The sequence below is a fragment of the Notolepis coatsorum genome (assembly GCF_963971535.1).
Source record: "Notolepis coatsorum genome assembly, chromosome: 18".
NCBI classification, from domain to species: Eukaryota; Metazoa; Chordata; class Actinopteri; order Aulopiformes; family Paralepididae; genus Notolepis; species Notolepis coatsorum.
The window spans coordinates 63,227,738-63,244,669 of record NC_140182.1 but is presented as its reverse complement, the minus strand read 5'-3'; the positions used below and the strand labels follow the sequence as shown (position 1 = coordinate 63,244,669).

The 16,932-nt window shown below is 47.3% G+C and overlaps 1 protein-coding gene across 1 annotated transcript in view; it reads left to right on the top strand.

Moving 5' to 3' along the window:
* scaper (S-phase cyclin A-associated protein in the ER) overlaps positions 1-16,932 on the top strand; it is a 160,208-nt gene that overhangs the window by 116,947 nt on the left and 26,329 nt on the right. The window contains 1 exon segment of the mRNA XM_084335011.1: positions 7,387-7,510. Within this exon segment, the coding sequence (XP_084191137.1) occupies positions 7,387-7,510 (124 nt within the window).

Here is a 16,932-nt window from a genome sequence, read left to right as displayed (position 1 = left end):
TTTTCACCTGGCAGTGAGGACTCAAATTGGGTGAGTGTAACGTGTGGGAGGGCACACTACCTCACCCAGATCCCTTCCTCGCTGTGCAGGCGCCCTGACCGACCTGTAGGAGTCGCTGTTTACAACAACCAGGTTACCACCCACCGGCTTCCCTCCCGCTGACACTGCCAATTGTGTCAGTATGACGGCCGGCCAAGCCGGAGGCACCGCTGGCGGCTGGATTTGATACCAGTGTATCTGCGGTGGTAGACAGACGCTTAGTCCGCTGCGCTACCCGGCCGCCACTCAAACTTTTATTTTCAAGCTTTTATTTTCCCCTATTTTTTTTCTTTTGGACTCATGGTCACCAGGGCGATGGATTGCATTGGAAACCGGGAGAGATCTGACAAGTGCCTTAAAGCACATCTCACTCAACGGTGGCCTAATCGATGAGTAGAATCAATTCATATGAATGATGCTAGATGCTTCAGATTATTTTATTTGTCACTGCTTTTTTAAATGTACATACATTCAGAAAGAAACGTGAGATGCTTGTTTTTCCCGGCTCCTCAACCGTAGTAGATATGTAAACGACAATACACAACAATCTATACAAACTGAGGATAAATAATGGTAGTAGAAAATATATCCTGTTAAAAATTAGTGGAATGATCCTTCCAACAATGTTTTAGCAGCCGATCCTCTATAAGTGCTCCGTTTAGGTCTGGGCTGAAGGACTGAACCTGATCTACCTCCCCAGAGGAGCACCAGAGACGTCTACAACCTGCTCTCTTCAGAGAGGAACTAAAATCATCAATATAATTATTACAGATAAAAAGCCCACGACATACTTTAGTTATTATGGTCCCCTGTAGTGAGTATTTGAATACTCCTGTCTCCTAGGTATATTCAACCCCCCCACGCTCCTTTCTGTATTTCCAAAGAGACGGGAAAGTCGGCGAAAGAAGTGAAACTCTAACCTTCCGTCGGAGCCGAGTCGGGTCAGCGACACAGCGGGGGGGGGGCGGGGGGGGGGGGCTGTTGACGAGATGCACCACAAGGACGCAAGGCCCGCCTGTCTACTTATCGCGATCCGTCATCTGGATGGCTGGCGTGGCGTAATGGTCTGCTAGACGGACGCTAGCCCCCGAGCACGCTACATTATCTGTGTACAGTAATGCTGCCGTATTGATCACCTCCTCCTCTCAGATAAGCAGAGTGATTCACAAAAATAAATAATAAATACATTGAAGAAATAAAAGGTGGGGGGGAGGGGGCTGTGGAGATGCGCCTGCCGTGCGGCCCCCTGGGGAGGCTGTTACCATTACATTAATGAGCTAATTCCTCCGCGAGGCTCCGCTAATGTCCCGGCGTAACCCTGCGGCCGCTGGGACGTCTAGACCTGAGCTTATGCAGCATCTCTCATTAACATCAGCCCAGGAGGATCTCTCGTGAAGCGGCCCAGATGTTGACCCGTGATGCTTCACATAAACTACAATTCATGTGATCATAAGAGAGTTGCTCTAAGTTCATCTGTTTTGCATGTTTATGATATATATATATATATTTATTTCTTTTTTTCTTTTAGTTTGTAGTAAATCATATTGATTGCCTTCGTTAACCAGCTTCATTGTAGTAAAACATTTCACAATCGGTGACCATGGCAGACAACCTACGTTTCACTGCTTATTTTCAGAGTCAGATCGACATAATGTGCTGCTGATGCATTTTGGTTTAGATACCAGCAGTGTTGTAGTCTAATCACTAAATGTCGAGTCAGAGTCACCAAAGAAGAGCCAGAGTCAAGTCAGAGTCGAGTCCCCATTACCCTAGTCCGAGTCCAAGACATCAAGGTTGAGTCCACTCCACTCTTGCAGTAAAACTTAACATACAAATAAAAAAAGGTTTAATGTACATTAAACATAAATGACACAGCGGTCACCATTTCACAGGTAGTTTATTTACTTTGTGACACAATAGCCAAACAAATACACTAGCCATCAATATCTTATGCCAAATGATTAGGGCCTATTACAAAATAAATTTCAAATAAATAACTTTATCAATTAACAAGTCTGAGTACTTGTCTGCACCTTCTGAGTCCGAATGCAGTCAATGCTCGAGTCCCAAATCCAAGGCTGAGTCATCAGTGCTCAATTCCAAGTCGAGACACGAGTCCTGGAAATCGAGTCCATGTCCTGGACTCGAGTACTACAACACTGCCAGCTAGATACCAGTTTCCACAAGAACTTCATAGCAGAGCAGAGAGCATCAGGTTTTCTTTCTTTATTCTCTTTTAAGTGAATCATTCCTCGTTGGAGTTTTCCTTTCTGCACATTCTTCTGATCCCCCCCAGTACCCATCAGAACCAGTCAGAAAGGACACGTCTTGCCAGTTCCTAGCTGGCAGAGTAGGATGCATTGATGAATGCAAGGGCCAATAAGCAGACGGTTGACTTGTCCACCGGTCTTCCAGTAGGGGTCACTGGAGAGAGGCTTAGTTTATATGCTCCCTGTAAACTGGGCTCAGCACCAGGTTCTGTCTGCACATTGATCTGCTTACCTCTGTCTTTGTCTGTCTCTCTCTTTCTCTCTGCCTGTGTGCTTCTCTCTTTCTCTCTGCCTGTGTGCTTCTCTCTCTCTGTCTGTGGGTCTCTCTCTCTGTGTGTGTGTGTGTGTGTGTGTGTGTGTGTGTGTGTGTGTGTCTCTCTCTCTGCCGGTGTGCTTCTCTCTCTCTGTGTGTGTCTCTCTCTCACTCTCTCTCTCTCTCTCTCTGTGTGTGTGTCTCTCTCTCTCTCTCTCCCTCTGTGTGTCTCTCTCTGCCTGTGTGCTTCTCTCTCTCTCTGTGTGTGTGTGTGTGTCTCTCTCTCTCTCTCTGCCTGTGTGCTTCTCTCTCTGTCTGTGGGTCTCTCTCTGTGTGTGTGTGTCTCTCTCTCTCTCTGACAGACATAATGAAGCACAGAGGACAGGATCATGTGATAATGGCCTGTGGAAAGAAAAAAAGTCAACTCTTATACGTCAGTATCATTATAGTGATTTGAACTGTCTGATGGGGAAATACATCACTCTATAGCAGTAACCAAATCAGGGGGGTATACCCAGAGAGAGAGAGAGGGCTTTAGGAGCGCTTGGATGTGTGTGTTAACCCAATTTGTATCGCCACCTCTCTCTCTCTCTCTCTCTCTCTCTCTCATGACTCGATGTATCCTGTGAAATCAGACCTGCTACCTGTTGGGTTTCATTTCAGGATGTTTTCGACCATTCGCGGGTGCGTGTGTGTGGGTGCGTTTGTGTGTGCGTGGCGCCGTGTGACGGCTCATCAGATTTCCCCTGCCTCCGTACCCTGGGCCGGTGTGGCACGACAGGCAGAATGGACGTCTTGGAAGCACTCAGGGTATCAGAGAGATCAACGGCAGACTCAAATTAAATGTCATTTAGATAGCAGTGAATGAGGGGATTGTCTGACGGCACCAGGAAATGGACTTGCTCCTCACCTTCTATTTTGGCTTAGGATTCCTTTTCTTCCCCCCCTTTCCGCGAAAAACACACGTTTTCCCCTGTTTTGGTGGAGAAAGCAGGGACTTTCAACCCGATCTGGAAGTTGGTCAGATTTCCGCAGCGTCGCCCCGGCCAGGCTCCACTGGGCAGCGCACACAGAGGGAGTGGGAAACCCGAGCCCCGGGTTGAGGAGCACAGATCTCCAGTTTGATAAACTCCCAGGCAGTGACAAAAAGCATAAAGAGGCCCTTTACATGCCCGTTGTCCTGTTGTCAACCGAGAGCCCCGCGGCAAGAGGGGAGCCCTGGCTATTCACTATTCTAAATGGCCCTGGGGTTATATTGTACCAACGGCTGCTTAAAAAAGAAAAGAAAAAAGCATCTCTGTATTTGTTTGACGACCAACTGCCCGTGCAGTTGTGCTCGTGTCCCGTGCAGTTGTGCTTGTGTCCCGCGCAGCTGGTTAATGGGGAAGTTGTGTCTCTTCTTTTTTGTTCGCTGTTACCTAGATGTCAGGGTTGAGGACATTGCAGCGACTTAAAGGAACACGCCAACATTTTGGGAAATTAGCTTACTGTCTTCTCCAGAGAGAGACGAGAAGAGAGATACCAGTTTCCTCTCTGTGCGTTCAGTAGAAAGCCTAGGCATTGTCCAACTAACACCTCTCCCGAAGGCTAACCGGTCATGTCCGCTTCCATTCATTGTGCTAAGCTAGGCTAACATGCAGCCAGATAGCTTTCTACTGAACGCACAGAGAGGAAACTGGTATCTAACAACACTCACTAAGTCTGTCTCCAGGGCTGGATCAGGGCTGTAGGTGGGAGCGGTCCTGACCAAGACATCCATCTGCCAGGCCCCCGTAGATGATCGTTTAACTCCCTTTAAACTTAAAGAGTTTTAATTCGGAGGTCAGTGACACTCTCGGTCCAAATCCCCCCCACCCCAATCATGTCTGAGCTTGTCGGCCACCCAGGAAGGTGCCCCCATAGGACTGCAGGGGGGCTGAGACCGGATCAGGTGTGTGGCCTGTCCTTCTATCCCTTGGCCTCGGTTCACCATGGATCTCAATAGCCCTCATCAGGAGAACGCCATGCCCTGGCTGTCTGAGGTTAAGCTGTTTTGTGTAGGTGAGGACATTACACCGCTCATTATCTACATCTGTCTCTCCCTCCCTCCTATCAGTCAATCAATCATCCGAGCTGTCGTGGTGGTGACTAATCCATTAATCCGTGTCTTCCAAATAAGAATTCTTCAGAGATGAAGGCTGTAACTAGTGGGTGATGACGGAGTAGGGGAAACTCTCTCGAGGCCAACTATGCAACCATCACTATGTGTGCAGCGCTATAAGAATCCCTGCAGCGGGTGGCGTAGGTGGAGGAATGCTGCCTGCTCCGATAGACCAGAGCACTGCGCGGGTCCCCTCGTAGCTTTTTTTGCGCAACATGAGACCGGGGCGGCGTGGCACTTTACCAAATTGCTCCTCAAAATCTTTGACGTGAGCTGTCGTTGAGGGGCATAGAGACTGTGAGATTCCCCCCCCAGAGTGGGCGTGCGATCAGGTGTCGCGCTAATCAAGGCCAATTAGGTGGGAGGAAACCGAAGGCGGATCACTGTGACGGTTCATTGTGCTCGCCGGTGTACGGGGCATTACTCAAACGTGCCTCTTGACAGGCTCCCTATTTGTTGCAGAGACAACCGTAGACGGGGCTGATTAGCCGGGTTACAAAGCAATCGCATGCTCATTACACGAGCAGTTGAGTGAGTCGATTGTGGAGCCCGGAGGAGGCGCGTAAGCTCCTCGCCGCAAATCCAGGAGGAGGTGGAGGCACATAGCTCCTCACTTGAGAGCTGATTTGTATTGGAATGTCCTGGCTAGACCAGGGAGCCAGGAGGAGGTATGTGGCTCCTCGCTGAGTACTGGTTGTATTGGAATGTCCTGGCTAGACCAGGGCAAGAAAATAACTTGATTTGACTTGATTTCCCCCCAATACTTTTCTGAATCGTTTGTGTTTTCATATTTATATGAAACATCCACCTTTTTCCTTTTTGAAGTGCAACCCTAGTGATGGTAATCGCCTGAATTCTTCCTCAAGGGTATCAATAAAGGAATATCTGATATCTGGCTGATTAACAAATGTTGTGTTTTTATTTTCAATTTATTTATTTTGTTTGATACATTTGTTGATTTAAAGTGCAGATCTACTAACTGTTAAAGAAGAGAAATTTGTGTCTCATTTGTTATAATGAATTTTTTTTTTATCTGATGCAAAGAAAATCACAACTGCATTATATCAGATTGAAAAACCCACATTGGTCAACCACTATACCTTATGAGTAAAGCCTGTTTATTTATGTGTTTATTTCAATTTACTTTTATGAGAGTACTGGCCACCTGGGGCCTCCAAGGCAAAGTGTCTCCAAGACGAAGTGCCTCCAAGGCAAAGTGTCTCCAAGACGAAGTGCCTCCAAGGCAAAGTGTCTCCAAGACGAAGTGCCTCCAAGGCAAAGTGCCGCCCTCTCTCCTCTCGATCTCGGACACAAGTTTGTCCTACGAAAAGCAACAGTCGTGATTGGTGGATAGAGAAGAGAGGGGGGCGGAGTTTGAGATGGGTCAGTTCCGCTGCACACAGAGCGTAGTTTGGTTGACTTCTAGTGTTACTTCACCTTCTCGCTATCGCTGCGCTCAACCATGATGGCAGACATCAGGACAACAATAACCACAATCAAAAGTCACAAAAAAGTCTCATTGGACTGTATGTTTCCCCAAAAGAACATAAAAGCCACATCATTGCCTCATATGTGGAAAGACTTTCCCATAACTCAAAATGTACCACTTCTCACATTAACGCCGCATTCCACGTCCTTGACAGCTTTACGCTACAATGTCAATAAAGACCCGCAGAGCTGTCTGATCCGCCCCCGCTAGCCAGCGAAACCTGCAGAGCGGAGGAAGTTATCGATGGGACTCTGGCCTGCCGTCAGCGCGCTCCCCCTCCTCCTCCCCCCCCCCCCCCACATGCCAACTCGGTTCGTCTCGAAATCCGCAGCAGATGTGAAGTTTTCGGTAGATATAAAAATGTTTACCAGTTGAAATAAACATGGCCTACTTTTAGGCTCGGGGTAGAGCCAGATTCCATTCTTCCAGCGGGCAGATAGGGCCCGCCACTCCGCCAATGGCTAAAATATACAGTTGTCAGAGAATATTAACTGATGAAAAAGGGGGTGCGGGGGGGGGGGGGGGGGGGGGGGGGGGAGCGGCAGTCGGAGCAGAATGATTGGTCCGTTATCTGAGACATTAATCTTCTCTGAGGCTTGTTTTAAAGCAGACATAATACAGAGGCATGCTGACTGGCTCGGTACCTCTCCTCTCTCCCTCTGCCCGGCCCTGGCCTCTGCCTGGGGGGGGGGGGGGGGGGGGGGGGGGGGGGTTGTGGCGTGGTGGGGTGGAGGGACTGTGAGGAGCTGCTGAGAGGAATGGACCTTATCTCCGCAGAGGAAACGCTGCACCATCTCAGGCCAGATGGGGGGCTGAGATTGCACCCGACTCCCTCTGAAGGTGGCTGCAGCAGCGAAGGAGGCTGCAGTGCACACAAGCAGACGCGGTCGATACCAGGGGTTCCTTCTTTTTTTTGGTTACTTCTCAAATCGGCTTTCCTACTCCGTGCTGTCAGTGAGATATGCTTTTGACTTGCAAAAGATAAACGGGCCCCCCCCCCCTTAAGGAACCACAAATACAGTAGAGAGTGTGTTTGATTTCCTGATGACTGGCAGATAGTCTCGTCAGAGCCCGAGGCGAGACACGGACGTCCTAAAGATAAGTCTTCTCAATGAGGCTGTCTCGAGCCGTCTCCGTACGCGCCATTAATCACGGTTTGTCTGTCCCGTCTCTCTCTCTCTCTCTCTTGCCTCAGGTCTCTCTGCGCCGCTGTAAACACCTATTACCTGGCATGTTCCCGCTGCCCCCTCAACTGCTCCTATGTTCTCTTCAGCAACAAGATAGCCTTCCTCATGGACCTGCTGCTCCATCAGCTCACAGTGAGTTCCATGCCACCACCACCACTACCATCACCACCACTACCAACACCACCACTACTACCACCACTACCAACACCACCACTACTACCACCACTACCACTACCATCACCACCACTACCATCACCACCACTACCAACACCACCACTACCAACACCACCACTACCAACACCACCACCAACACTACCACCATCACCACCACCACTACTACCACTACCATCACCACCACTACCAACACTACCAACACTACCACCATCACCACCAGCACTACCACCATCACCACCACCACTACCAACACTACCAACACCAACACTACCACTACCAACACCACCACTACCACCATCACCACCAACACTACCAACACTACCAACACCACCACCACCAACACTACCAACACCACCACTACCAACACCACCACTACCACCATCACCACCACCACTACCACCATCACCACCACCACTACCAACACTACCAACACCAACACCACCACTACCACCACCAACACTACCAACACCACCACCACCAACACTACCAACACCACCACTACCGACTCTGGAACTCCCTCCCCCAGTCCATCAGAGACTCCCCTACACTCTCCACCTTCAAAGCTCGCCTCAAAACCCACCTGTTCTCCCTTGCCTTCAACCCCCCCCACCCCTAAACCCCCCCCTCCCCTCCAACCTGATCGATATGTCTCTAGTCTTTTTTTTTGTGCCATCAGGCTGTCTCCCCCGTTCCCCCCATGGTCTCATGTTCCTTTGTTTTTGTTTCTTTGTTGTTTTGTTTTGTTTCTTTGCTTTCGTCTCTTTGTTTGTACCCCTGCTCCCGACTACTGTCAGCGACTTCGGGTTATTGAGAAGCGCTATATAAATTAAATGAATTATTATTATTACCACCACCACCACTACCAACACCACCACTACCACCACCAACACTACCAACACTACCACCACCACCACTACCAACACCACCACTACCAACACTACCAACACCACCAACACTACCAACACCACCACCAACACCATCACTACCAACACCACCACCACCATCACCACCAACACTACCAACACCATCACCACCACAACCAACACCATCACTACCACCATCACCACCAACACTACAGCCACCACCACCAACACTACCACCATCACCACCACTACCATCACCATCACCACCACCAACACCAGTGTTTCCCTTATATGCATTCAGCACCGCCGCTGCTATGAACTAGACTATTAATTTTTTTTTTTATTATATATATTTATCATTTCATTTGGGCTGTGGGGGGTGCTTAATGTAAAAGACTGACCTGAGGAAAAGGCTGCAGGGAGACCATCTGGCCGCTTGTATACGTCTCAGCATCAATGGGCCCCCTACCAGTGAATTCCCCTACCAAAGAGCCCTTGAGCTTTTCTTTCAAAAGCCCAGGAAAATTAAATGCTCTAAGGCAGAATGTAGCATATGCCACTGAGACTTCTTAGGTGTAAAGTGCTGTTGTAGTGTTATTATTTGTGTTAGACAGTTAGTATGTTAGTATTTATATGATCTATTAAATCATCTATATCTATGTTCAATACAAATAGTGTACAAGTGTTGAGGCATGTCATTAATCTTGACATTTACTTTGATTACAACCACACTGCAAAAAAGATTTATCTTATCAAGTGAACATATCTTGTATTTGGTACAATAAGTCTATATTGAGTAGAATTATCTTGAATTATCTTATCCCACTGGCAGATAATTTAGCTTTTTTTCCTGATTTTGGTCAATTTAACACATTGAGTGCCACGCCCCTTCCGGGAAGTGACCTGGCCTTGCCGTCCATTAACCCCATGTAAACGTAGTTGTAGTTTGTAGAGTTAAACCTATATTTTATAGTATAGCTATTGGTCTTATAACGCCGTAGAGTGTCAGTGAGTTGCTTCCAGTCAACGTGCAAAAAACAGATAATTTTTTCATCCGTACATTTCCATTTTATACCGTTTTGAATATGAATATAGTTTGGGTGCTTCTGAGTCATTCCAGGAAGAAGACGCGAAAACAGCGTTTTTGTGTAATTCAATAAACATGTTGTCATTTTTCGCCTGATTATCGAATCTTCCTGAAATCAACGCTAGATTATCATTATTATCCTTCCTCGTGCATACATGAAATGGCCCTCGTAGCGCGGCGCTCCCCCCGCCACCTCCTGCACTCAACGGCACACAGCCACACACACACACACAGAGACGGCGTCGATCGGGGTAGAAATAAATATCAGATCAATGATCAAATTTATAGTGTTCTTACCTTGTATCTGATGTAATGCAAAAGAAATAATCCAATTATCTGATCGCCATTCCAGTTATCCACAGCGATCCTGTCTCCAACGTTGTTGGGCATTGCACAATAAAGGGAGGGCGGGGTCAGTTGTCCAAACCATCCCTACAAGCGTGTGTTTTGCCGGAGTGTTTAGGACCCGCCCCCACACCGCAGCTCGGTAGAGAAAAAAAACGACCCCGTTCCTAATGGAGTGCAATAATGGCCGAAGGCGTTGGAGGGCGGTATAAGACAGTCTGCCAGCTCAGACACACTCAGAACAGTATGCACAAGGTGCCCCGCTGAATTATGAATGGCAACAGCGATTAAAAGAAATACCGTGAGAAAAACGTAGATCTACGTTTCCGGCACTAAACGGTTGGGTGACAGAAACGTAGTTCTACGTTAACACATTGACTGCCGTCAGGGCCCGTGAGCGGATCGGCGCGGGCAGATTTAAAAAAAAATTATAATTGGAGCATGATGTAAATTTGCTTGATTTGACCAAACTACAACAGTCTACACCCCCTGGGCCCCTTAACAATTGTTTGTATTGAGCCGTATTGTAATTGTACCCATTCTGCAATGTTAAATAACGTTGTTTATAGCTCTACTAAGCGATGATAGCTAGCCTAGCCACAATGCTATGGTCGCTGCCATTAACGTTAGCATGTAAGCTAACGACAACAACAATGGCGTCATATACTTTTTCACAGGATGTGAGTGACTGTTCACCCTTCTCATTGGTTGAAAATGGCCTTCATGTTTGTACATCGCCATCTGTTGCTTTGGCATTGTATTACATGTATATTACATCAGTGTTAAACCACTGTGAGCGGCCCGGAGTGGATTGGAGCGGAGGAGAACTCTCGCTCCGGACGTCGCGCCGACCCATTTTAAAACCCACTCCGTCGCTCACGTCAAAACCGCCCTCTCCGCTCCCCGCGCCGCTCACGTGCCACACCGCTCACATGACCTGATTCTCCTAGATCTATCTGCAGCCTTCGACACAGTCAACCATCAGATCCTCCTCACGGCCCTCGCAGGAATGGGAGTGGCTGGATCTGCGCTGACATGGCTGACATCATACCTCAACGACCGCTCCTACCAAGTGTCATGGAAAGGGACTCTGTCGGCCACCCGCCCCCTCCGGACGGGTGTCCCCCAGGGCTCGGTCCTAGGACCCCTTCTCTTCTCCCTCTACACTAAATCACTGGGTAACATTATCACGTCTCATGGCTTCTCATATCATTGTTATGCCGATGATACTCAACTCTTCTTCTCCTTCCCTCCCTCAGATATCCACGTCTCTGAGCGGATCTCGGCCTGTCTGTCCGACATCTCCGCCTGGATGACGACCAACCACCTCAAACTGAACCTAAGCAAAACAGAATTGCTCCACCTGCCGGCCAAATCCTCCCCCCTGACCGACCTCTCCATCACAGTCGAGAATGCAGCTGTGACCGCGTCCCCGACCGCCAAGAACCTTGGTGTTGTCCTTGACAACCAGTTGAACTTCTCTGCTCACATCGCAGCGACAACCAGAACCTGCAGATTCCTCCTGAGCAACGTCAGAAGGATACGCCCCTTCCTGACAAAAGAAGCCACCCAACTCCTCGTCCAATCAACAGTCATCTCCCGCCTCGACTACTGCAACGCACTGCTAGCTGGCCTCCCGGCCACTGCCACCAAGCCTCTTCAACTCATTCAAAACGCAGCGGCCCGCCTGATATCAAACCTACCGAAGTCGGCCCATGTCACCCCACTTCTTAGGGACCTGCACTGGCTCCCCATTGCTGCACGTATCCGCTTCAAGGCCCTCGACCTAGCATACCGTGCAGCAAAGGGAACCGCTCCCGCCTACCTCCGGTCAATGGTCTCTAACTACACACCCTCAAGACCCCTACGCTCTGCATCTTCTGGCCGCCTCAGACCTACTCCTATCCAAGCTCCCAGAGGGTCATCAAAGAGAAGCCGCCTATTCTCAGTCCTTGCCCCACAATGGTGGAATGAACTACCCATCCCAGTTAGGACAGCCGAATCCCGTCCAATCTTTCGCCGTCGACTAAAGACTCACTTCTTCAACCACTATCTGAAATGATTAAAAAAAAATAAATAAAAAATCTAACCCTGACTAACCTTACTGTCATGCACTTGTCCTAATAAACTAACCTACACTGTAACACGCAACACTTGATGAACATTGTTACTCAGCTGATAGAGTTGTACCCTTCTTGCTGTCTTGTCGTACAGAACTTGTAAGTCGCTTTGGATAAAAGCGTCAGCTAAATGACTAAATGTAAATGTAAATGACCTGACTGCCGTTCATGTAGATCTACGTTTCTGTCGCCCGACGGTTGAGTGCCGGAATCGTAGATCTACGTTTCTGTCACGGTATTTCTTTTATCATCTATTGCCATTCATAATTCAGCGGGGCACCTTGTGCATACTGTTCTGAGTGTGTCTGAGCTGGCAGACGGTATTATACCGCCCTCTAACGCCTTCGGCCAGTAATGTACCCCGTTAGAAACGGGTTGGTTTCTTTTCTCTACCGAGCTGCGGCATGGGGCGGGTCCTAAACACTCGCTTGTAGGGATGCTTTGGACTACTGACCCCGTCCGCCCGTTGAAGAGCAATGTCCAACAACGTCTGAGGCACGATCTCTGTGGATAACTGGAATGGCGATGAGATTATTGGATTCTTTTATTTTTCATTACTTCAGAGAACCGGTAAGGACACTATATATGAAAGCTTGCATTGATCTGATATTTATTTCTACTGCGATTGAAGCTATCTGTGTTATAGCTGTTTGGCTGTTTTCCGTTGGGTTGCAGGAGGGGGGGGGGGGGGGGGGGGGCACGCCGGTCTAAATCACATTGCATGCGTGCACAACAAAGGATAATTCAAGATAATTCTACTCAATATTGGACTTATTGTACCAAATACAAGATATTTTCACTTGATCATTTATTTTTTTGCAGTGTACAAATATGCAGCTACCTGGGCCTCCAGAGCACTTCTAGTGTCAGCTGACACATCAAAAACATCCTAGCAAATTCACACGCACATGACTCCATGAACATGAATCTCGAACAATTCTAAGGTAGTTTTAAGTTATTTCTCCGGCAGCGTGCGCTAATATGGATTCCGGCGGCACGTGCGCACGCACAAATATGGATTTCGGCAGAGTGTGCTCAGCACCGCTGTTGAATTTTTTTTCAGGGGAAACACTGAACACTACTACCATCACCACCACCAACACTACCACCACCACCAACACTAACACCATCACCGCCACTACCATCACCACCACCACCACTACCAACACCATCACCACCACTACCAACACCAACACTACCACTACCACCACTACCACTACCATCACCACCACTACCAACACCATCACCACCACTACCAACACCAACACTACCACTACCACCACTACCAACACCATCACCACCACTACCAACACCATCACTACCAACACCAACACTACCACTACCAACACCAACACTACCACCGCCACTACCAACACCATCACCACCACTACCACCACCAACACTACCACCATCACCGCCACTACCAACACCATCACCACCACTACCAACACCATCAACACCATCACCACCACTACCAACACTACCATTACCATCACCGCCACTACCAACACCATCACCACCACTACCAACACCACCACTACCAACACCATCACCACCACTACCAACACCATCACCACCACTACCAACACCATCACCACCACTACCAACACCAACACTACCACCACCAACACCATCACCACCAACACCACCACCAACACTACTACCATCACCACCACCACCACTACCACCACCACCATCAACACCACCACAATCACCAACACCACCACCAACACTACTACCATCACCACCACTACCACCATCAACACCACTACCACCACCATCACCACTACCACCAACACTACCACCATCAACACCACTACCACCACCACCATCATCATCATCACCACCACCACCATCACTACCACCATCACTTGGTTTTGAGAGTTTTTTTTAAAGCCATGAAATGCAATAAAAGAAGTTCAGGTGTATCCGTCTGTCTTGGGATTAAAGGAATACTCTATTTGAATTCTAATGCTCATAATCTCACACATAATTAAAACTATAAATTGGATTTTACAAATACACTTGGTGTTGAGAGGTATAGACAGTGGAAATTACATATAATTTGGCCCCACCCCCTGGTTCAAAAGCACCTATACTTTACTATGGATGCTGTATGATATTTTACAGTAAACAATATTTCATTTTCTCTAAATATGATCAGCATTAGTGAGTCTGCTTTTAGGTATCTGATAAGATCACAAAAAAGTGTTAAATGTAGAGTGTAGGCTGTCAGTCCCTAAGCACATTCCACTGTGAATAGGCTGAAATGAGGCAAATTTGAATGAAATTATAATATTTCTAAAGCCTACATAGACAAAGGTTTGCCTGGACATAGTGACATATTTTTGCCAATTCTATTCTATTCGATAGTATCACATGTTTGGTATCGATGTATTCCTTGCCATCGCAAGATATCACTGGCTTCGCGCTAGCATAAAAACTGAGCCCACCATCATCTTCAAAAGATAGTGATGTTAATGTCAGATGATCCACCAGCTAATCGTTAGGTTTCAGAGGGTTGAAAGTAGGCCAAGTTAACCAAGGTAAGGATTGTAACAGAGTTAGAATAAAAAAATGTAAGATCAATTTGGTAGTCTAATTGAAATATAACCTATGGTTCTATGTTTCAATTATGTTAGAAAGGGGACAAACGGTAGGCTATTTTTATCTTGTAAACAAGACGATCTAATTTAAAAGATGATATATACTTACCTTCTATTGAATGTGCTGGTATTACTGATTCTGGTCAGATAAGCTATATTTATTTTCTTTATAAAAAACTAAGTATTGAAAGAAAAAAGGGTGTTTGTTGTATATTTGGGTCAATACGGCATTACCACATCAAAGCAGGTATAAAATGCTTACAATTAACCAGTTCAATGTATATTGTATTTGCTATAATGGGTAGTACAGTACCAATAGAAGACAATCATTAGGCAATGTTAGGTTAATTTGCAGGCACATTCTGTCCAACATCAAGAGACGAGACCCAGTGATGCGTTTTCAGTTCACCTCGTAACAATAATTTAGTTAATTTAAAGCTTTTATGTCTTTATTTATTTTTATTTACATTCGACAGTTTGGTCAAATCCATATATATTTTTTTTTTATTCAAATTAAATTTGAATATTGAAATTCGTAAAATGTCTGAATATAAAACTCCAGTATCCTCCTATTTTGGTTTTCAGTCATGGGGATAGCCTTTTGTTTTAAGTCTGGAGTGAGGATTGGACTTTTAAACCGTGTGTACATTGAATCAGTAATGTATTATTAACGTTGCCATACGCATGCACCAATGGCATTACTCCGAAGTGCAAAAAAAAAAGAGGTCTTAACATTCCCTGCACTTGATATGATCCTTAGGAAGGTGACAAAGCGTGATAGGATTACCTGGTGGTACACGATGTATTTATATCCTCCCCGCACATACAACCAGGCCGCACTAATCAGCTCCACCTTGTGCTGCTCTAAATTCCTCTGTCAACACACAACACTGGGAGCGCTGAGAAAGCCCGGCCTTGTCGCCAGCTCCCGCCCCTGTGGCACGGCCTCAAATCAAAGACAGAGACACGCCACAGTCCAGATGCTCCAGGGGGCTGTGGGAGACCAGCAGGCAGGCAAGGCAAGGCAGTCGGGCAGGCAGGCAGTCAAGTCAGGCAGGCAGGCAGTTGAGTCAGGCAGGCAGTCATGGTCTCTGATGCTCCTTAGCATCCTATTCATTGTTTGTTCTATTTTGTTTTGTTCTGTTCTGTTTGCTCTGTTCTGTTTTTGTAATTTGTCTTCTCAGTTTAGGACACCGTTATCCTCTCCCCCCCTCCCCCTTTTATTGTGAAGCACCTTGGGTATGTGAAAGGCGCTATACAAATTCAAGCCATTATTATTATTAGTCAAGTCAGGCAGGCAGTCGAGGCAGTCAGTCAGTCAGTCAATGCAGGCAGTCAGTCAGTCAAGGCAGACACAGGCAGTCAGTCAGTCAGTCAGTCAGTCAGTCAAGGCAGGCAGTCAGGCAGGCGGGCAGCATGGCGGCGAACATGTCAGCCCGTATCATTCAGCACTCTGTAAGAGGGGGGACTGTAAACACAAGCTCCACTCCAAACATCTAACAGTAGTGGCGGTTGATCCCGGGACCGCCTCGCACACGGCACAGACGGGACAAGGCGCACATACACACAGGACCAGCGGTACATGCCCCAATTCTACTGGGGGCTTCCCTTCTCTCTCTTGCTCTCTCTCTCTCTCGCTCTCTCTCTCTCCCCCATCCCGAGTTCCAATCCCAAGCAGTCATGTTTCCTGAGGGCACACAGGGAGAGGTTAGCCTCTACGCCTCAGTTTATATAAAACCTATCCCGCAGCTGCTCCGATGACGGACGCGTCCAACAGGAAGACGAGCTAACTTTTCCACGTTAGATGCTGATGAAGAACAGGGCTGGAAAAGTTGTTTGTGTTCCTACGCGCCCCTTCTTTTATTCGCCGGATTAAGTAGTGTGTGTGTGTGTGTGTGTGTGTGTGTGTGTGTGTGTGTGTGTGTGTGTGTGTGTGTGTGTGTGTGTGTGTGTGTGTGTGTGTGTGTGTGTGTGTGTGTGTGTGTGTGTGTGTGTGTGTGTGTGTGTGTGTGTGTGTGTGTGTGTGTGTGTGTTGCTGTCTGAGCATGTCCCCCTTTAATTAGATTTGTGGAGAATGTTGGTGGATTTACTAACGCTGTCAGCATGCACCCCAACCATTAGTCCAAATGAGTTGCTTTTACCTGACCAGGTTTTTCCATGTATAACATCTGCACCGGTCCTAAAGCTGAACCTCTACTGTATATGCAGAGATGTCATTTATATTTATATATAAAGATGTATCCTTTTTACATATCTATAGATACTATATGTCTGTACATATCCCTTACCTACTCTTACTAGTTATGCTGCTGGCCAGTATGACTTACTACCATAGTGTCTGTCTTTATACCTGTATCAC